Source organism: Hemibagrus wyckioides, linkage group LG10 (genome assembly GCF_019097595.1).
Source record: "Hemibagrus wyckioides isolate EC202008001 linkage group LG10, SWU_Hwy_1.0, whole genome shotgun sequence".
Taxonomy (NCBI): Eukaryota; Metazoa; Chordata; class Actinopteri; order Siluriformes; family Bagridae; genus Hemibagrus; species Hemibagrus wyckioides.
Window position 1 is genome coordinate 24,599,230 of NC_080719.1, and position 20,486 is coordinate 24,619,715.

The 20,486-nt window shown below is 38.9% G+C and overlaps 1 protein-coding gene across 4 annotated transcripts; it reads right to left on the minus strand.

Annotated features, from left to right (window-relative positions):
• Positions 1-1,738: 1,738 nt before the first annotated feature.
• pik3ca (phosphatidylinositol-4,5-bisphosphate 3-kinase, catalytic subunit alpha) lies at positions 1,739-20,305 on the minus strand. 4 transcript variants are annotated; one of them, XM_058400657.1, is made up of 22 exons: positions 19,842-20,305; positions 18,723-18,815; positions 15,450-15,868; positions 14,546-14,755; positions 11,864-12,114; positions 10,677-10,922; positions 10,436-10,521; positions 10,216-10,321; positions 9,775-9,927; positions 8,744-8,878; positions 8,229-8,353; positions 8,045-8,126; positions 7,332-7,496; positions 7,130-7,233; positions 6,457-6,628; positions 6,253-6,359; positions 6,042-6,163; positions 5,875-5,953; positions 5,611-5,781; positions 5,393-5,510; positions 5,163-5,317; positions 1,739-4,611 (listed from the first exon to the last, which is right to left on the minus strand). In XM_058400657.1, exons 3-22 carry the CDS (start codon positions 15,799-15,801, stop codon positions 4,341-4,343), a joined length of 3,210 nt encoding a protein of 1,069 aa, XP_058256640.1. In that variant the 5' UTR covers positions 15,802-15,868; positions 18,723-18,815; positions 19,842-20,305; the 3' UTR covers positions 1,739-4,340. The 4 variants fall into 4 exon arrangements, with proteins under 4 accessions (XP_058256640.1, XP_058256641.1, XP_058256642.1 ...); XM_058400658.1 differs by lacking the exon at positions 19,842-20,305 and adding an exon at positions 19,282-19,770; XM_058400659.1 differs by lacking the exons at positions 14,546-14,755; positions 15,450-15,868 and having other exon boundaries at positions 19,842-20,303.
• Positions 20,306-20,486: the final 181 nt, after the last annotated feature.

The following is a 20,486-nucleotide window of genomic DNA, read 5'->3' on the forward strand; positions in this document are numbered from 1 at the left end:
CTGAAAATTAACTGCAACTGCAGCAAATGATGGAATTACATTTCCTGATAAAAGTTGATGATTTATTAATGATTTATGGATGTTTTCCTTTGCAATTATACATTTTTTATTTAATAAAGAGTAGCCAGAGTGACAAAAGTGAACGGATGGTCAACACATATCAGGCAATGTAAAATAGTGACAGGTCATAGTGACACTGTGTTAAAGCAAACTATGAAGAGTAAACATGTAAAAAGTAACATGGTGGAAACCAACCTTTGGACATTTTTCATCCTTTCAACCTTTATATTTTGCATAGTGACTATCAGGGTTTTTATTGAAATGCTTATGCAGCCATATTATCTAATGATGGATTAAAGTCATGGAGACCGAATTGGCTGAAATTTCCCTGGCTTGGTGAAATAATTTAATTTAATTTAATTTAATTTAATTTTCTTTGTTCCTCTACTTTTGTAAAACTGCTCTGAGAAGGTGCTATATACTGTATATAAATGAATTTTTTAAAAAAATATGGTCAACACACAAACAAATAAAATAAATAATAACAGAAAAATAACAAAATACAAAAAAACAAACACAAATATTTTAAAAATATAAAATAAAAAAATACAACACAAAAAAAACAAACAAATAAAAATCACACGCAGGATTTCTTGAAATATGTTTATTTGTACATAGTCACATAACACTCAAAATATTGGGGGATACAAAGCAACTTTTCAACTGAGGTGCACGATGAAACAGTAAATAAATGAGAATGAGGCTATGTCATTGTTAGCAGTTATAGAAGGTTACTATAGAGTGCAGTCTTAGGCCACTTTTTTTATTTTATTTTTTTTTTATATCTACATAAAATGAACAGAAATGATCGGGCTTTGAACATAAATCTCATGCAGGATGGCTGTATGGAACATTATTTGGCCCACTAAGTAGTGTTCTCGAAAAAAATTACACATGAGAAAATAAATGTAAATGATAAGTAGGGAAACATACTTAGGAGAACGATCTAGAAATGTAACAACTCAAAAAATAAGAATTAAGAATAGCAGACAAAACGTTTTGACCTTCCTTTCAGTACAAGTTTATATAATTAACTCCTTTTTTTGCCACAATTTACATAGTGTGAAATATTATTTCTTAGGATTTAAAAATGGCAACCTTTCGTGTCTGAGTTTCTGCAGCAGAGCCTCTTACAACCAGACTATTTTCACATTCATCATCGGTATGAAATTGCCTATGCAAGCGAACTTTCAGTGCTACACCACAACAACAGATTTGTTCTCAACACACAAAGATGGTTTGGAGCGATGATATTCAAGTACATTTCAAACTGAAATATTTTTTTTCCTTTGTAATTCATATATAAAAGATGCTGAGAGTCCAGCATCTCAGTTTTCTTGGTTGGTGAAAAAGAAGGAAAATACAAAGCATTTGAACAGGATCACAAAACAATTTAAAATGGGCTTTTACATGGGTCCAGCCCCAACGAATCTGTAACCTGTACAGACGAAACACAAAAATCGAATGATTACAACCATGCACTGAATGGCTTCTGGAGGGCTAACATAAGGCTGCTTATAAGGACTAACTGCTAATTCATCTGATCTGTTTCAGGCAGTAGAGGAGTATAATTGGTAATGCTGCTTCTAAAGACATGCAGTTGAAACTACCGTCCTTTAGGACTGGAGGTGTTTTAAATAAAGGGGAAAAGAAAAATGACAAAAGCCACCTGCATACATCAGTTGATGTCTGTATACCTGTTCATTAGTTTTTACTGCATATAAGAATCACATTGACATTTTAAAAAAAAAAAAAAAAATGAAACCTTGAACTCAGCACATCGATGAATAAGAAAACTGGAATACCACAATGCCATCTCACTTCAGGATAGGTATAATAAATTATATCGAGGACAAACATAAAGATGCCTTCCTTTTCTTTGTATTAATACAAGTTGGTATAAGATTGAACAAACAGAATTGTACAGAATGTAGGAAGAAATAAAAACATGACTGTGGTCTTTGCAGTTAACAAAAAAAAAAAAAAAAAAGCAAAAATTGTGTGGCCTAATCTTGAATTTGATGGGTAGAACCTTCTCATGCTAGCATTATACTTCTGTGACAGTACCCAAAAAAAAAAAAAAAAAAAAAGTGTCCTTCAGACTTCTGATGATAACTCCATCTTCATTCAACTCTGAGCTGTCCAAAAACAAAGACCGGCTCTTTTAATGCTTCAGGTGATCATGTAGGTGAACATCATGACACGTAGACAGAACTTTGGCTTGAATGAACAGAATTTAAAATAATTAAAATTAAAAAACGGAAGGAAAACAAAAAAATAAGGCTAAATATACTGAAGCTTCTTTTAAGTAGTGTAGTTTTGAGCAAATTCTCGAGCACAAGCTATCCTCCCCGCCAGCAGATATACAATCCGTACAGATATAACGATTGCACCTCATTTTCACAGCTTAAAATTAATGCAATACACAACAGGCTTTCTCCACAGCTACAGAGGTCGGATTAACAGGTCGTGATGGAGTCGTCGTTGTGGTTCCAATACAAACGTAAAGCCAAAGCAAAATTATTGTGGACGTATACATATCATCATTCATATGGAAACCGATTGGTTTAGCTTTAATGGTTGAACCTCAGCATTTTGTCAAGCAAAACCAGTTTTGTTATGGACGTGAATCCACATGGTTAATTGTTAACCGGATGCATGTCAGGGCACTTGCCATGTGCCCCAAAATAAGTGCCGCTCCTGATTCCCCCCCCCCCCCACACACACACAAGACATTTTACACAAAAGCTGAAGCTGCTCTGGGGAAACGCTTTGACAGATTTTGCATGGGATTTGCCAATGTTACATCATAAAGTACCCCCACCCTACCCCTGATTAAACTGCAGCGTACTCCATAAAATCCATAATGAGGAGAGATAAGAAGCATCGAACAGCATGTTGAAGATTATATACAATACAGACATGTACTACCGTAGAGTGTAATTATAGTGTAAATGGTAGAGCGAACGTTAGCGGCTGAACCATTCTCAGCGATCAAAGCCACTTGAGCATTAAACATCCATTTCGTCCAGAGTTTATTCCCTTTCTATACAGTGGAATCTATTTAGCACCATTCTTCATTTCTTACAGAACCATATAGCTGTGTAACACAATGAAAGTGAGGACAAGTGCAGACAATAAATGAACCTGTCTGGTTAATGCTAGTGGAAAATAGAGCAACTCTTCTGAAAGTAAAGTGTTCACAAAACCAGTTATACTAAGCACCTGGTTAGCCTCTACTGCTGCATGCAGTACGCATGAGGAGGGTTATGCATTCAGCCACAAAGCATCAAGTTCCATTAAGGCTTCACCTCAGTCACATATCTTCACCTGTGCTGGTCTGGGGGGGGGGAAAGGTATGTGAAAGGAAATTCTACATAATTGTCACACTGAGGAGGATAGGTTTGCTTTTTCCTATGTTGAGTCACATTATGGTTCTTTATAATCATGACAGAGCAATGAAACCGCATGGCCAGCGAGAGCCACTGTGTAGCCTTTGGACCGATTGCACAACAAATCTGTTTAGTTAGTGTTGGATTGCTTAAGCTTGTGTGTGACAAGATGAAACATTCCTCATTTAAATTCATAATTAGGACAAAAAATTATTACACCTTCTGTCCAAACTCCAAACGTACTTTATCTCAGCATTATTCTATGGTGGTGAAGGAGGTGGAGAAACATAACCTTCGTAGTGATCAAGGGCAATAGTTTCCAAGAGCCAAGTATTTCTGCAAGACTATGGGAAATGCCAAATTCTCTGCATTTGCTACAGAAACCATCCTTCAGGACGCAGACCGAACAACCAAAATTTCTACCCTGTTTAATCTACGAGTTCCTCAGAGGTTTCATGCATATTTAAAGGCATTTGTACTTGGAGGAAGACATGAGTAATCCAGAGCGCTCTAAAAAATAAAGAACGCTTCCTGTTATTTTTTCTCAAAAGAAAATCTGAAATAAAATAAAGTCAAATAACCATGGTCTCTCCAGGAAAAGAGCAGCAAGAACAAACCAAAAAACAAAAAAAAAAGGACATCAGTACAAAACTACAGGCAACAATGTACAACCATTCTGGACAAAGGTTAGGGTTAGTATTCTTCTGTATGGATGCCAGAAAGGAGATTGAAACAGAAGAAAAATATTTTGGATTGTTTAGTGCTCTGAAGGTCAGTTGGGGGCACATTTTACCCAACTTTGAGGTCTGGTTGCCATGTTTCTACTAGCAAAGATATGCCAGTAGGTTCCGGGCAAGGGGTCCTGTCTTAGTTCACATGGGCTCCAGATCAGTTCTGGGCGTGGTGTCGAATGGTGTGGAAGATCCAGTCCATCTTTGTGGTCCATCCACCATGGTGAGCATCGTTCATCTGCTTCATGAAGTAGTCCAGAGCCTCCTGCTCAGTCTTATCTAGTGCCAGAGTTTTGCGGATGTAGGCAATGTCATCAAACGATTGCAACTCTGGCATGCCGGAGCCCAGCATCATTGAGAACAGGTTGATAAAGAGGTTGGCATGCTGTCGGATAGCCAGGTATGCCTTGTAGCACATCTCCTGAAACCTGCAGAGGGGCAAGAACCATCGCATTCAATTCAGTCTTTGTACAAGGGAAAGCATGGATAAACATCCACACAGCTTAGAAGGAATCTCATCCCTAATTCATTAAATAAAAATGAAGAAAAATTTAAAAGCATGACCATTAAATACCAATTTTAACTGATGCAAAGACAGGAAACATTATACTATTTTAATCTTTCATTTTTAACATAACTTTTGTTATTGGGATTAGATTTGAAATGATTGTGGTTGAATTAGATCAAAACATTCTATATTAGCCTTAAATATTCAATCATAAGGAAGGACATAAGAAATATGGGGCCTTCAGCAATCTGCTTTTCTCCAACAAAAAGTTATTTTAAGCATAATTTATTCTGCAAGCTATAAATGAAAGGAACACCAGGAATCTAGGAGACAAGCAAGAATTTTGGCAGGTTCCTGGACTTTAATCTATTGTCAGGTTGGGGAAAGCCATTTGGGAAAAAGGGGTGTCTGTTAGTCAAACTAGTACAACTGCAAGAGACGGCTCCAAAAATGTGAACCTTACAAACATACCTTTCAAACTCCCTTGTTTTAGTGCATTCTTGTGTTCCTCCCTTGCTAATCACAATCAAGAAGTCTTGAGTTAAGACAAATGGTACTCGCTCTCTCTTGTAGCCAAACTTCTTCTTTTTATGATCCAGGAAGTGACCAAAATCTATGTGAAACAGCTAGATAACACAGAGGCTATTAATAACCCATGCATAAGCAGAATGATACGTAAGCAGAATAGTCTAGACGCATACCTGTCCATCTTCCTTTACCATGATGTTACTGTTGTGTCGGTCACCAATGCCCAGAATAAAAGTGGCTACGCAATAACCAGCACAGGATCGAGTGAACAGGTCAATGGCCAAGTCATACCTACAGTAACATGTGTTAAAATAAATAAACAAACACAACAAATACATTTAACTATGCATTACTAAAAATAAATGTGCTTAGTGTCATTGCAAAAGCTCACATCTCGCCCTTGTTCTTGTCCTTCAGCCACTGGTGCAGGGTGGAGCTATTAAACTGCAATGCTCCTTTGAGACCACCTTTACACTGGATTTGCATGATGGTATGAGAACTCCTCACAACTTCAATAAGGCCCACACAGTCTCCAATGGACAGGCAGCCATAAGGAAGCATTCTGTAAAGAAAAATTACAAGAACACAAATGGTCAGTCATCTGAGTGACCTTTGAAAGCAGATGAACAATAGATCAATTAGGAAATAAAAGTACCTGAGGTCTAACCCCTGGTTCTGCCAGATGTTCTCCATTATTTTAATGATTTGCAGTGTCAGCATATCTTGCCTCAGGTCTATAAAGGAGTTTATGTTTAAAGCTCACACTCCAGATATATTTATAGAAAACGTTTTCATTAAAAAAAAAAAAAAAGGGTGACTGACCATCCCCATTCTTAAAGATGATCTCATTGTTCTGGAAGAGAAGCTCTGACATGATATCAGGGTTTTCCCAATTAAGCCACAACGGCCTCTTGGCTGATGACATTATTCTGCATTCTTCAAGCCTAACAGAAAAAATAAAATATAACAGTAAAATGTTAGGTTTTGTGGTACATCAACGTATCCTGAAAATGCTGGTGATTAACTGGCTCACCGCAGGTTGCCTAGCTGGTGGGCTGGATTCAATGGAGAGGTAAAGTTTTGAAGGGCATCCATATAATCCGGCCTCCTCATCTGCTCCACCAGAAACTTCATCTGCACCTAAAAGATTCATCAAAAAAGAGGGAGGCTAGATGAAAGTCCATAACACACACAGATGAGAAAACTGCATAATTCTAAATGAGAGAAAATGCTCTACCTTCTGAGTCTCATCCTTCTTCTCCTGCTTGAGTATGTCTGTGAGGTTGATGAGTTTCTCCATGGCTTCCACCTGTCTGCTCAAGTGCTTCAGATACATACCGCAGGCTCGGCAGTATGACTCCAGCAGCAGACCAAAACGCTGACTCACTGTCTTGTTGTGCATCTCTGACCTGCGACATATACAGTGCAGTTAGTTAGTTCTATTATTTACGTTTGTGATATTGCTAAAGCAAGAAAAATAAATAGCCTGCCGTTAAATTAGAACAAATCATAATTACTGTAAATCACCCAAGGCACAACTGTCACAGGCATTCAACAAGTTTGCAAGGCTGCAGAAGAACAACTCTTTCTTTTAATTCGTCTGCTCCATTTCATCAGCTCATTATCAAACTGTTTAACGATGAGAAGTTGGACCATGAGAATCAAGCTGAACATTCAGTCCGAATTGAGTTTGAATAGAGTAAGCAATGTTATTTCAGATGCAAAATTCTTCTGACTTCATTTACATGACACTGTAAATATTTTGACACAGTGTAAACATGACATTTCCTCACAGAGCTAATCATCATCAGTTATAGTGGTATAAACACACAACTGTGCTTAGAAGTCTTCCCAAAAAACATGTCCATGTATAATCAACATCCTGTTCAGGAGCAATGAGAGTTACTCACTTCAAATGCCAAAAAAAGAAATGTCCAATCCTCTGGTTGGTCAGGGCCCTCTTCAGCAGAAATCGCACCAATGGGTTATCAAGATACTGCTCATACTTCAAAACCTGTAGGAGATATGAACACACACATGCCATATACGTGAAAAACATTTGTGCAATGTCTTTTGTGGAATAAACATTATGACAATCCAAAAGACTCTAACCTGGACCAACTGAATAAGGTATTGTGAGAGTTTATCATCGGTCAAATATTTCTCAAGGCACTGTACTGCAAATTCTCGAATCATCGGATCTGGATAGTTGCAGTCAAGTAACTCCATGGCTTGTTCTGGTTTTATTTGTGGCCAGCCTTTAAGAAGGCAATACATCTGCCCGAGGGAAAGGAGGATAAGATGTTGAAGGTTATAAATGTAAACAGTGAAGTCAGTGAGAAAACGTCTGTTATTGTCATCATACAGAACTTATACATGATAGCCAATACAGAGGATTACACCCAGACAGGACTAAACTACCTAAAATGCAGATGTAAATACACCAAAAAGTAATTTAGAACAAATTTACATTACTCAAAACATTTCAGGACAATTTTAGTAAGCTGTTATGCAACCAAACCTCTTAATAAATCAAACACAGAACCATAAATCTGATGGTCAATTATTATGAGCTAATTTGCATATTATGTATCTGCATAACAATGTTAAACCCTTGTGTTTAAAAACAGCCACACCCCAGAGCACATGTGAATTTAATCTAGAGTTATTTTGTTCCTGTTTAAATGATGCACATCAGTGATACATGAACTATACGTGTTGCCAGAAGGAGGCGGAAGTACAAATATTTATTTGTATATGTATTACAAATATTTATTGCTTTTCCTAATCAATTCAGGACAATGTTAATATAACTTCTTATCAACCTGTGCGACTTCATCTCTGGCGTTCCACTTTACAGCAAGGAGAATCTTAGGAAGAATCTCTGGTATAGCTTTACAGTATTGCCTGAAAAACACAAGTGAATAACATTTTAGAGACCAGCACTAAGATGTGACAAAGGTACTGTAAAAAAGAAAAAAAAAAGAGCTGTGGAGGATTTGGGAGTACCTGTGCCTCCACAGGAAGTCCTTTTCTTGCTCAGTGATCTCAGAAAGTGGGTCTCTGTTTGCTATTTGCCGCAGCTGCTCAAGATCACTCTCCACTATGTGGTGGTCTCGAACCTGTCTGTTGCTCTGCGGAGAAAAAAAGGTTATCAATAATTGTATGTATTAAAAATGCCTTGTTGAAAAACAATTATAAAAGCATCCCATTCTAGATCAAGTATTAAACACAATAAATCTAACTGAAATGAGAAATTACCATTTGACTATTCTTAATAAATGTGATCAAATGAAATTTCTTTTTGTGTACCACATATTTCTCTTCCTCTGATCTTATTTATTTACACCAGACTATACACTTTTCAGAAGTTTCACAACGAATAAGTATACCTTAGTGAATGGAACAATGCTTTAAAAAAGTTGGATACAAAAGGCAAAAGAAAATGAGAATGAAATATTTTGAAGATAAAAATAAATAAATATGCTGCTAGAATTAAGTAGAATGCTTGTTTGGAAGCTCACCTGTCCAGATTGAAAGTAATTATATCCCGTTTCCCTGGACAGCATTTTAATAGCATGATCCTCTATTGTGGCTTTGTCAGGGAACTTCACAGGACAGCTGAAGTAGTCAAATTCTAACTCGAGACATGGGGTTTCCTAGTCAACGCAGCAGGGAAAATGCATTTAATCAATACTGAAAACATACACTACATTGCCAAAAGTTTTGGGACACCCCTCTTAAAATCATTCAATTCAGGTGTTGTTTTTCAGGGGTTGCACTCGGCCCCTTAGTTCCAGTGAAAGGAACTCTTAATGCTTCAGCTTCATACCAAGACATTTTAGACAATTTCATGCTCCCAACTTTGTGGGAACAGTTTGGGGATGACCCCTTCCTGTTCCAACATGACTGCACACCAGTGACCAAAGCAAGGTCCATAAAGACATGGATGAGTGAGTTTGGTGTGGAGGAACTTGACTGGCCTGCACAGAGTCCTGACCTCAACCCCATAGAACACCTTTGGGATGAATTAGAGCGGAGACTGCAAGACGGACCTTCTCGTCCAACATCAGTGCCTGACCTCACAAATGTGCTTCTTGGAGAAATTGAAGCTGTTATAGCTGGAAAGGGCGAGACAACTCCATATTACGTTCATGTGCAGGTAAAGGCAGACGTCCCAGTTTTGGTCTGGCTCACAGTCTCCACTCTAATTCCTCCCAAAGGTGTTCTATGGGGTTGAGGTGCAGGCCAGTCAAGTTCCTCCACACCAAAAACACTCATCCATGTCTTTATGGAGCTTGTCCAAAATGTCTTGGTATGAAGCTGAAGCATCAAGAGTTCCTTTCACTGGAACTAAGGGGCCGAGTCCAACCCCTGATTTAAATGATTTGGAGGGGTAATACAGTGTATTAAATGTTAAGGGCAAAAACAAATAGCTTAGATTTCATCTAATAGTTCAAAATATGTAAGCAATGACCATGTCTAATCATTACGTAGTACCAGATTGCTTATGACCCCAATCCCTGTCTCAAATATGGCTGCAATGTAACGACACCTTGTTGGGGTTGGAGCCTGTGACGCCAATGGGGTTTAGCAGATCCTCTAGGCCATGTGGCACCGGCCACAGGTTCAGTGCCATTTTCCCAGAGACCAGTGTATGTGTGTAGTCAAAGAGGTTTACATTTCCCCAAGCCAGTGGACAGTGTTCCTGAGACAGGATGAAAAAGCCACAACTTAACGAGAAAGAAACAAATTACCATTTAATTAAACTTTACCATATTGTCATAGTGACATAAAAAATAACGAAAATACAATACAATCAGCTTGGTAGTTTAAGGTCATTCCAGCTTCTGTCACAAAAGCTAAAAATTCTGGGTGTTCTCCTGAATTACAGATGATTTAGCTTTAATAAACAGCTTAATTCATATTAAAAGCACTCTGTCTTTTCTGGCTCTTAACTAAAAAAAAAAGGTATTGACATGGACTGTGTTGTCACCTCTTTTGCTCCCTTCCTCCCCTTGACAGAGCAGATGGACAGACAAAGACGAGCAGCTCGAGGAATGTCATGAATGTACATGTCATACATAAGCCACTCATTCCACCTATAAGAACAGTAGAGAGAGATATTTAATAAAACATGCATTATATAATACCAAATAATGTTCCTGTTTTGGTTTCTCTCAATAGTATGCAATAACAGTTTATTTGTGCAATACCTTGGGTTTGAACAGGGCACACGCTGTGTGTTGACATTGTCACATAACTGTTCTCCTCCATGGTAGATCCCTGTACGGACATAAATCTACAGAAAACAGAATACAAATAATTGCATGCCTTAAACATACAAAGAACACAATACTTATAATAATACATAACAACTGCAATGTTCTACTCTACTTATTTTAATCTTAGTTTAATTTTAATTACTATCTTTAATGAGATTTTTAAGGTAAGCACCTTATCAATGTCCCGGATGTTTACATTGACGTATGTTGCACAGAGTACACGTATTCTTAGGTTGCTGGTGATGGTCCACAAGGATTTGCTGGAGGCTTCCCCGTTCATGTACGGTGTGGCCGTGGAGATGCGGCGCGAGTACGAGGGCATGGTGAATGTGTCCATGGGCAGCTGAGAGTATAAGCTATCTTTGGACATCAGCATTAGGTTTGGCATTCGGCCCAGCATAATGCAACTCCTCACATACTGAGAGAAACGGAGGGAAAGAAAAAAAATAATTTCCAAACACTGGAGCCATCTCAACTCATATATTCTTACTCATCGCCCTGGGATGGTCTCCTAACCCTGAGTTAGCTTCTTAGATCAATAACTGACTATACTGCTTTGATTAGAATATTTGAATAGGAGCAGATATTACATTCTCCACCACTGCACCACCTTACATACAATTTAAGATGTAGCTCCAAATTAAACTACACACTGGTGCTTGAACAGTATCAGAGAGAAATATCTCCAAAAGACTGTGTTTGCCTGCCATCTAGTGGTAGAAATAATGTAGTTAATGAATTATTAAATGACAACAAACGGTGGAAGTGACCAATCATTTTCTTGTCCAACTGATAAACATGCTACAGGGTATAGTTTTCCATTGCTTGATCTAGATGTTTACAAATTTGATACAGATTTGGTGAAAAAAACCCTTTTCTGCCAAGGAGACCATTTCAACCAACACAACTGCATGGTTGTTACTATTGTGGAAAACAAACAAATAAATAAAAGAAATATACACTGACTCAAAGCAGAAAGAATGGCCTTACACTATCACTAATAATAGAGACAATGGTAACAATGTTATAAAAAAAAAAGTCTCGCTCTATTTCCATACTAAAATTATTCATGTAAAAATTACTCATGATCTCAGAAGAAAGAGGAAGCTGATGTATTGTGGTGGCTAATTCTGCTAACTGGGACTCCGGCAGAACTGACATCACCTCTACCAAGCGGCAGAGGATAAGAGGAAGAGAAAGAATTTCAAAAAGCTAAACTGAGAAAAACGGTATTGTGCTTTTGTGTGTAAGTGATGGTAAAGAAGCTAGTGATTACAGTAAAATGCTAATTATGCTCATTTTGTAGCAGTAGAGAGGAGTGCGTTTGTGGGAATTGTGTAGCAGTTCAGAATGTTGTACCTTATACTGACTGATGGGGTACTTTTCCAGCAGGTACTCGTCACAGCCACACACTTTGAGGATGTACTTGCCCTGGTATTCCTGCACACACATCTTCAGCTGCTCAGCTGACAACAGCATACTGCGGGTTTTTTTCCTGATGGCTTCTGCTATCACCTGCTCGGGGACACAGTCGTGGTTGATCTTCAATGTATACTTCTGCTTGTCATTGTTGGGCGAGACAATAACCCAGATGACCACGATAATCTGACCTGGATTTTAAAAAAAAAAAAGAAAAAAAAAAAAGAGATGTTTGAGATGATCAGACCTTTAATGTACTCAATGAATGTTTAGTCCCTTAAATCAACTCAGTCATAATGAAAATCCAGGACTGATTGCTGAATTATTTATTTCCAATGAACTGAAAATGCGTGATACATAATTGACAAACCAACAATTTCCCCATTTCTATATGCGTGTCCAACTTCCGCTTACCAGTTTTTTCTTTCTGAGCATGCTACCTAGCCAACAAGGATGCTAGTTAATACATTAAGTCATGGTAAAAGGGAACATTAGTGCTGATGTATATGAAAGCTTCATCAGCCAAGGAAGAAAGCATTCCCCACCTCATGACATTAGCATTGTTAACGCTTCTCCACCCACAATTTTCATGCAGGGTATTTAATGCTATGTATTATCATTTTAAGCTAACTCACATTGTGTGTGATGTAATAAATGGAGTCAGAATAAATAACTAACACTGGTATGTACACTGATCAGGCATTACATTATGACCACCTGCCTAATATTTTGTTGGTCCCCCTTGTGCTGCCAGAACAGCCCTGACCCGTCAAGGCATGGACTCCACTAGATCCCTGAAGGTGTGCTGTGGTATCTGGCACCAAGATGTTAGCAGCAGATCCTTTAAGTCCTGTAAGTTGTGAGGTGGGACTTCCATGGAACTGGCTTGTTTGTCCAGCACATCCCACAGATGCTGGATTGGATTGAGATCTGAGGAATTTGGAGGCGGAGTCAACACCTAATGCACGGTGCATTATCCTGATAAAAGAGGCCAGGAAATACTGTTCCCATCCACAAGGATGGCAGGACCCAAGGTTTCCCAGCAGAACATTGCCCGGTACACCACCGTTCCTTCCTTGGACCACTTTTGATAGATACTGACCACTGCAGACCGGGAACACCCCACAAGAGCTGCAGTTTTGGAGATGCTCTGATCCAGTGGTCTAGCCATCACAATTTGGCCCTTTTGGTCAAACTCGCTCAAATCCTTACACTTGTCCATTTTTCCTGCTTCTAACATCAACTTTGAGGAGAAAATGTTGACTTGCTGTCTAATATATCCCAACCACTAACAGGTGCCATGATGAGGAGATCATCAGTCTCATTCACTTCACCTCTCACTGCTCACAGTGTTATACCTGATCGGTGTATTTAACGTATGACTGGCAAGCAGCTTTTATCATTTAATTAGTTTTATTGGGAGGAATAATGTTTAGAAGTGAATGGAATAGTGTACTCATGTTAAACAAAGCAGTTTTCAACCAGGAAACACAATGCACTATTATTATATTAGAAAAAGAAAAAGATCAACTGTAATTTTATTTATACATTTGAACATTTCTTAACTTGTTGCTTCATTGCATGCACTTGCTCAAAATATTGGCTATGCTCACTGTAAAGACATTTTGTTCTCCCAATTTCTTTAAAACTACAAGCACACATCAAAATTCGAATATTTCTGAACTATCCATTGAAAAATGAAAATAACCATCAGCAACCCTCCAGCCACTTTAAAAGGTAATGTCTCGAACACTTCTGCATTTGGTGTCATTTTCTGTTAAATACCACAACTCCACTACCCTACGATGATGGACAATGTAAGCCACTCTACAAAGAGAAATATAAAAAAAAAGCTTCGTGCACAAGTTACTGGGGAAAATGTTCAAGGTTATCACAGATGGTGTGGATATACACTATACTTCCAAATCATTGAATTCAGGGGTTGGACTCGGCCCCTTAGTTCCAGTGAAAGGAACTCTTAATGCTTCAGCTTCATACCAAGACATTTTGGACAATTTCATGCTCTTTGTGTGAACAGTTTGGGGATGACCCCTTCCTGTTCCAACATGACTGCACACCAGTGACCAAAGCAAGGTCCATAAAGACATGGATGAGTGAGTTTGGTGTGGAGGAACTTGACTGTCCTGCACAGAATCCTGACCTCAACCCCATAGAACACCTTTGGGATGAATTAGAGTGGACACTGTGAGCCAGACCTTCTCGTCCAACATCAGTGCCTGACCTCACAAATGTGCTTCTAGAGGAATGGTCAAAAACACCCATAAACACACTCCTAAACCTTGTGGAAAGCCTTCCCAGAAGAGTTGAAGCTGTTATAGCTGCAAAGGGCGGGACAACTCCATATTACATTCATGTGCATGGAAAGGCAGACGTCCCAAAACTTTTACCAATATATTGTAGATTAGGCTGAAAAATGCTAAATACATGAAATTTGTTGTGTATGCATCCTTGTGCATCAATACCAGACTTAAAAAAAAAAATCACATTCTTTATAATAGAAAACAGGCTGTTTACTCAATTTGAGTTTGAAAAGGAAAAAAAAAATAAATAAATAAATACAACATCAAACCGAGGAATATGGGTAGCACTCATGCCTCCTACCTTTGTCTAATTTGCCAAAAATGTGCTTTGGAAGCTCTGGTGAAGACTCCACGTTGGGAGGGTAAACATATAATGCTCGACTGTGCGGCCCGTTTGAGTCTCTGAGTTCTACTGAGTCTTTGCAGACATTAAGTATATTTCGCCTGAAGTCCTGCACTTCGGGATCCTTCACTAGATCGAATTCGCATACAGGCATTCCAATGGCAAAACCTGAAAGACAGAACAACATTCAAGAACATTTCAATACAGGTTGGTTAGTATCTAAGCCGAGCGAAGGATAATATGAAACGAGTGGGCAATAGAGACTGTGTCTGTGAACTATGTCCAATATAGTAATGTTGTATGAGAACACCCTTAGCATTCTTCCTTTCCCTTTTACAAAAAAAAAATAAAAATAAAAAAAATAATCAGAGATAACACATGTACTACTTTATATCTTTATAGATGGAAATCTTATGTTTGTATTTGAAATCTTTACACTGTTTGTATATGGTGTGTTACTGCAGAGAAGGAGAGAAAAATTTCATTGTAAATTCTTCTCCGGCTCAGCTCAGATTGTTTTGTACACAAAATGTACAGAACACCATCTTTAGACATTATCAAAGCATTTTTCATATTTGCTGACCAGCTGAACGTCAGTGGGTCATGTCTGACATGAAATTGCCTTTTTATGGGAAAGCAGGCAGTTCTTAACCACTTTTACTGACAAATCATACATATCTTTTTAGCAAATAATCAGGCTTGAGAGACTAGATGAAAATTCACACTACCCAATATCTTACAGTGTGCACCGTATCTGTGCTATAATTAAGCAGCAGACAGCTCAACATTTTTATTCTTAAGATTGAAATCCCTGTAGTATTACCGAGAAGGAAGAAGAAGAAGGAAAAAAAAGAGTTCCTACCGATTTCCCGGTTGAGAATTTTCTCCTCTCTGTTGCCTACAGGTTCGATGACTTTTAAGAAAGGCTGGAAGAGCCTGAGATCACAGAGTCTTCTGGTCTCGTCATAAAACTCTTCCCGCTCGGCTTCCTGCGTTACGCTGACGAAGATGTATGAGGCTTCCTCTTGCAACAAGTGATGGAGCGGGAACTTTCGTGCTTCCTTAAACAGTTCATGTTTGATGGTGACAAGTGTGGCCTCACGGAGGCACTCCAGGGTCAGGATCATGCCATTGGGCAGTAGACAGTCCACCAAAATCCTGGGGGGCATCAGATGGATGCCCCATAATTCTCCGGACGATGGCCGTGGAGGCATGTTCTCTAGATCTCACAATTGTCCAATCTCAATGAATACACTTTAAATTATTCAACGTCTTTATCCCCTGAGGAGAGAAAACAATTGCACGTTTATGCGTCTTCAGTAACTAGGTATATTTACAACATTATAAAACATAAAGGTCTCTGCTGACTTGCAGAAAAAGATCATATTTTCCAACAGGGAGTTTCATTTCGGAGTGCAAAATAAACATCAGGGACATAAAGAAAGAAAAGGTACATCATAAAATACAAACTAGGCAAGAGGAAACTGTGCCCTAGATGCCAGAGGCAGAGTATTTAATCACAGGAAAACACGATAAATGATAGTCAAATAAGCTCATGTTTAATATTCACATCCACTATGTCTACTCAAAAAAAAAAACTATTACACCATAACGAACCAAATTAATGATCTAAGACCATTGCGTTCTAACCCATATTATACATGTTCATATATACACCAAAGAAAAGCACGGGCTTCTTAACCACCAAGAGGAAAATAAGGTAAAAATATCACTTTTTTGACTTCTGAACATTGTGTTCATGTTATTAAATAACTAGGCAGCTAAATTACATGAATTATGTACATTATTTTTTCTCAAAGATCAAACTGTATATGCAATGTTTTAGATTTAGCAAATAAATATGCTTGTAAATTGATTAATCTAACGCTAATACCTGTATATAGGGCTTTACTTTGTTTCTGATGCTGTGTGTGGCCTGATCTGATGTCACTCTGTAAACAGGGAAGGAACTAGGATTCGAGAAGAATATACCATTTTGACTTCCCAGTGGTGATGGCATAAGCAACATGGTTCCTATTTATACTGTCGAGAAAGTGAGGCTCACCAAGATATTTTTATTTTATAATAATCTTTAAAAGCACCATGGTTTGTGTTATCTATGGACACCACAGTTACTATTTATGCATATCTCAATTTTCCAAAGCCTATTCTACAAAGAAAGACATTTAAAAACATAATAATAATAAGAAAGAAAGAAAGAAAGAAAGAAAGAAAGAAAGAAAGAAAGAAAGAAAGAAAGAAAGAAAGAAAGAAAGAAAGAAAGAAAGAAAGAAATTAGTGAATGAAGAAAGAAAGAAAGAAAGAAAGAAAGAAAGAAAGAAAGAAAGAAAGAAAGACAAATAAATAGGAAGAAAAAAATCTTTTTAAATGAAAAATGAATCAATTTATTTTTAGCTGCCTTATGCATGGAAAAAAAACAGTCCAGAATCTTTCAAAAAAAAAAAAATCTAGTTCTAAACAAGAAGCCCAAGAACTGCAGCCTGACCCGTCCAGACCAAAAACAGCAAGTTCTGAATGTAAACCACACCCGCAGCCTAACAACATCCTGTCTGAAACCCAACCATCACTAATCAGCAAACAAACCTGACACTTCCACAGAATTTCACTGAAGAAAAGCAGCCCTTATTATTGCCACACGTTACATTGTAATAGTTTTCTTTGTATATTCTAGCTTAGGAAACTGGGGTCAGGTTGCAGGGGTAATTGTTATACAGCGCTCCTAGAGCAGAGGGTCAAGGGATTTGCCCAAGTGCCTAACAGTGGCAGCTTGTCAGTGCTGGGGCTTGAACCCTGACCTTCTGATCATCAAACCAGAGCACTAAGAACCATCTAATGTAGCCTACATCTAACATGGATCATAGTAGGCTGCTTCATTCCATACTAGTTGCCAGAAGTCATCCTTTGTAGCATGCTCAAGCCTAAAATTTTTTAACATGACCAAACCACAATCCAAGATCAGAGACAAACACTTAAGAAATTATCCTTGAACCATCAGGTTCATACAGACATCTCAAGCTGTCCTGAGAATTTAGGATTATGCAACTCACTACTTAAAGAAAACAGGGTGGAACAAGGGCATATTGAAAAACAGCAGCAAAAGCCTACTGAGTCATCACTTCCTAGTCCTGGTCTTAGTGGACACCTCACAGAGTGCTGTCTCAATAACAAAACAATGTGTCATCCAACAGCTTACAGGAAGACGGTGCCATCTGACTCACTTCGCAATTAAAAGAATGTAACACGCGGTGATACGGAAGATATTGCTTCTCAGCATGGAGCCAAGAATATTTGGCACTTCAAACAGAAAAGATGGAGACTTGTTTGGTTTTTCTTTTTTCCCCCCTCTCTAATGACATCAGCCAATTAGTCTGGCAAACAAGTCTATCTCCTAAGTGTGATAAGCAAAAGGCACACTATCCTCAGAGACGTATAGAACATCAGTCAGTATTTACTCCTGAATTCGAGGCAACCAAAGCATCTAATTTTAATCAATAAGGATATGTGAAAACTGTGAGGATGACCAGACTGCACTGTCGTCTACTAAAAGATGAACAACAATGGGAACCAGGGTGTATACACCAATCAGGCATAACATTATGACCACTGAAGTGAATAAGACTGATGATCTCCTCATCATGGCACCTGTTAGTGGGTGGGATATATTAGGCAGAAAGTCAACATTTTGTCCTCAAAGTTGATGTTAGAAGCAGGAAAAATGGACAAGTGTAAGGATTTGAGCGAGTTTGACCAAAAGGGCCGAATTGTGATGGCTAGACCACTGGATCAGAGCATCTCCAAAACTGCAGCTCTTGTGGGGTGTTCCCGGTCTGCAGTGGTCAGTATCTATCAAAAGTGGTCCAAGGAAGGAACAGTGGTGAACCGGAGACAGGGTCATGGATGGTCGAGGCTCACTGATGCACATGGGGAGAGAAGGCTGACCCGTGTGATCCGATCCAACAGACGAGCTACTGTTGCTCAAACTGCTGAAGAAGTTAATGCTGGTTCATTTTGGCAGCAAACGGGGGACCAACACAATATTAGGCAGGTGGTCATAATGTTATGCCTGGTCAGTGAATGTTCCTCTGTAATGAAGCTAAAAGAGCAGTATCCTTACCATAGAGAAGTTTCAGGGAAGCCTCATGCTGGAAACTTCAGGGGAGGTGTAATAGGTCCTGATCATTTACTCCTCTAATGCGAGTGCAGTATTCTGTAACAGGGGGAACAAACACCTTCGCAATAAACACGCAGCCTTTAAAGACAGACAGACAGACAGACAGACAGAAGTCTGTGTTCTAATTTAAAAACCTACTACTAAAAACAAGCGCCACAAACACACACACACACACAAACACACACACACACAGAGAAAGAAAACAACCAGGGCAGTGCGACGACAAAAAGCCAAAACAATAACCGCTCTCTGTTCTCACGAGTCGCCTGCTTACTTCCAATATTTATATAAAACTATAAGATAACGGGATTAACTCCCTGGACGGTTCAAATATTAAACCTACAAGCTATTAAAAAGTCTTTTATAAATGTCTTTTCCTAAGTACCCCTGTCACCGGGATCTCAGCTAGCTAAACGACATGAGCTAAGCGAACCGGCTGGCTAAATAAAATAAAATCCCGCGTCAAGAAAAAAAAGAAAGAAAGCAAGCCATTGTGCATTACCAGTCGTTGTGTTTGTCCGTGTTCGACTTGTTTTTATTTTTTTCCTCCTTGTCTATACATCACGTTCATTTCGGCGAACACACACACATATATGCAAATCACCCGTAATTAGCTAGCTAAATAACTAACCCGACGCCCAAGCTTAGCGAAGAAAGCTAGCACGCTAATTAGAATGGGAGTGTCCTAGCGAAATACTAAAAATACAGTTGAAATGAACTGAAGCGTTATGTGTTTATTCTCATAGCTACTGAACCCCTCAGGTAGTCAAATTTTATAATTGTTTTGTTTTTTCCCTCAACGTCAGTTTGAAATGACCGTCACATATTTAGGAAGCATAACGAAGCAAAGCCACCGATTAGCCACCAAGCTAACCAGCTAGCTAGCCGAAAGGTTCCCGATTCTGGTAACTTGTAAATGTTTTATTTAAAAAAAAAAACCTGGTAAATGTTCAATGGTCCGAATCTTTGCTCGTTCCTTAAGCCCTGTTGCTAGGTTATGGATAAATAAACACGCACGGATCGAGAGCTGTGAGCTAGCGGTTGTTTAATGAGATAAAGCACCCTTTCTGTGTAGTAATCCGCTCTCGGTGTTCCCTCCTGCGGTCTCAGACACAACTCCAGCACGCAGTCGCTGCTCGGGCCTACCCGGCCCGGCCCCGTAGGCGCAGGCTCTCCATAGCAACGACAGACAGCTAATCTCGTTCGTCTTCTTGGGACAGAAACCGCGCATTACTGTACACCGACGGAGTACATGGTCTCCGCTACATGGTGCTTTAATCCAGGAATGAAGAAACCGCTGTCATGGATATCGCGTAGAGGTTAGTTCATGTCAGTAAACATGAAAAACGATGAAGAGCAGGTCGCTTGATGGAGACGCTGACCGCGCTGGTGTGAGTGAGGAGATGAGGAGAGGTGCTGCTGGTGCTGGTGCTGTAGCGCGAGTTGTGATAGGCTTAGCGAGAATGTTTGGATTTCTCAGGAAACTTCAGTGAACTCTGCTGGGGAAAGATAACACCACCACCACTGTGATGTAATGCGACATGATGAACACGGCACGTCAACTATACACACATACACACACACACTATGCACGAACCCATTGTTGACAGCCATAGAAATAAACACAAAAGTGGTGCAAAGTAAAATCAGATTTATTTATTTATTTATTTTTGATCTCGTGTGTTGACGTTCTTCCATATCAACCCA